A 2351-nucleotide genomic window follows, 5' to 3' on the forward strand; every position below is an offset into this window, starting at 1 on the left:
ATAATAAAATAAAAATACCTGAAACAATGAGTCAGATTTTGTAGTGTTGATCAGAAGTTGTTTTTTTTTTAAAGGAAAATGATCACATTATAGGAGCAAATACTTGGCAATTGCAACAGTCTTTGAAATGTAATCTTTTTATTTGGTGAGTTAGTTAGTTCCACGTTTTCACTCAATATCTGCTTAAAACTTCGTCGAAAATTATTTTTGAAAAAAAAAAGAATCACAATTAATTATGGACAATGTTGCGATTGAGTTAAAACAATTTACTCGTTTGACAACGCACTCTTTCATGACTTTTTTATATAGTAAAAATAGGCTCCTTTAAACATCAGCCTGGACCCATAATATTTTGGGTACCCTCGATATTAGAGCGGGCGAAGCAACAGGAAACTGCCGTAGCTAAAAACAAAGTCACCTCTGTGGTTGGCCAAAGCTCCTGCCAATCATCTGTCACGCCTCCGCAGCACCTCCCAAAGTCGCACCGGGGAAGCGCAGCTCGCGCCTACAATGCTTTGAAGGCACTTGGCGCTCGTCTTCGTTGATTGGAGAGCTGAGGAGAGAGAAAGGGCCAACCTCGCCTCCTCAATCGCCGAGCGAGGTTGCGGGGAGAGGAGGCTGATCGCGGCAGAAGAAGGGGAGCCACAAGAAGAGGAGGTGACGTTCGTGGACTTTTAAAAGCAAGACCTCAAAGCGGATCGGACCTCCGAGGAGGAGGACTGCATTTCATTGCCCGCTCGTCGTTCTCGAAAGTAACTGGTCCCCAGCCGCATTCGTCATGTCATCGTCCGGTAAAGACAACAGCGGAGCCCCGCATGCCAATTACGTGGGACCGTACCGTTTGGAGAAGACGCTGGGCAAAGGACAGACAGGTTAGTGGGCAGTTTAGCGGCTTCATCCGTGCACCCGGTTTTAATTGCTCGATCAATCTGGGGACGTGCATGATCATTTAAGTGTTTAGTTGGAACCCCCTCTTGCGGCTCCTTGTGCTCTGCTGTTTCCCACTGATCCGCTGACATAATCATTGTTCAAGCAGTGGGACAGAAGAGTGGGGAGGGGTGCTGTGGATTTAGAAGATGCTGTTTTACATTGGCTCGGGCTGGAAGTTTTCGCACGCGTGCGTGCGTGCGCAACCCAGGGCGGACTGTTAGAATAAACTTTTTGGGTCCTTATTCACGTGTGTGTTTCTCTGTGCGTCTACGTGTGTGCGTGCGTGTTCAGGTTGGAGCACAACACCGTTAATCCCGATTGCCCGATGCGTTGATCTATTCTTAGTCCCTAGGCAGGCAAGGCAAGGCTTGGCAAGGAAATCAGTCAGTCAAGCGGTTCTCCTCCAGGCTATGGCTGCACGACGTGGGTTTCCTCCAACATGGTGCCGTGGGTACCACCCTGACAGGTGCTGGGAAATAAGAGCTACATGAATCTGTCTTCATATCGCTTTGGGCATGTTTGTGGTCTCTCGGAAAACCCGGCACATAGCTCTATATTGACTCCAATGACACTGCAGTTTGTTGTTGCTCAAGGTAGTTCATGATAGAAAGAGGACTTCACTCCATCTTTTTTTATTTGAGGGGATTCGGTCGTCCTGAGAACGTATACTGTGAGGTGAGGTATGTGCTGTCAGTGGAAGCATGCAAGCTCTGATGCAGTGCTTATGACCCTCTAAAAAGCCCATGTTTCTGCTGAGAGATTTTCTTCCCATTTGTTGGTTAAAACGCAGCAAATAGGCGTTACTTGTGCAACCTCACCCAGCTGGTCATGCTGAGCAGCCGCGTATGCGTGTAAATTGCATTTTCTCGGCCAGTGTTTTCTTGAAATGCGCCCCTGGTCTGCCATTTCCTGGTTATTTGCTTTTTGGGATTTCCTCTCAGCATTGGTATACAACCATGTCTCACCTTTCCCCAAACTTAGTTGTTTGAAATGGGTAGTCAAATTTCAACGGGAAAGTCCTACAGACATGTAACATTAACAAGCAACAACAGATGCACGACTATAATTAAGATGTATCACAAGTCCAAGACCCTATAACAATAAACATTTTCTTAATAAACGTTTTCTTGAAATGCGCCCCTGGTCTGCCATTTCCTGGTTATTTGCTTTTTGGGATTTCCTCTCAGCATTGGTATACAACCATGTCTCACCTTTCCCCAAACTTAGTTGTTTGAAATGGGTAGTCAAATTTCAACGGGAAAGTCCTACAGACATGTAACATTAACAAGCAACAACAGATGCACGACTATAATTAAGATGTATCACAAGTCCAAGACCCTATAACAATAAACATGATTTCTTTTGTACATAAACTTCAGTATTTAGCGATGTGCTGTATGTCATGGTTTCCGTTAGCAGTC

The 2351-nt window shown here is 45.5% G+C and overlaps 1 protein-coding gene across 3 annotated transcripts in view; it reads left to right on the forward strand.

Moving 5' to 3' along the window:
* The first annotated feature begins 489 nt into the window (after positions 1-489).
* The window catches only part of brsk2a (BR serine/threonine kinase 2a), a 182387-nt gene continuing 180525 nt past the window's right edge, over positions 490-2351 (forward strand). For all 3 annotated transcript variants that reach the window (XM_088417585.1, XM_088417586.1, XM_088417587.1), the window contains exon 1: positions 490-872. In XM_088417585.1, the coding sequence (XP_088273711.1) occupies positions 779-872 (94 nt within the window). In that variant the 5' untranslated portion in view covers positions 490-778. The remainder of the gene's footprint in view (positions 873-2351) is intronic.

The sequence above is a fragment of the Hippichthys cyanospilos genome, chromosome 6 (assembly GCF_059441005.1).
Source record: "Hippichthys cyanospilos isolate Australia breed blue-spotted pipefish chromosome 6, RoL_Hcya_1.0, whole genome shotgun sequence".
NCBI classification, from domain to species: domain Eukaryota; kingdom Metazoa; phylum Chordata; class Actinopteri; order Syngnathiformes; family Syngnathidae; genus Hippichthys; species Hippichthys cyanospilos.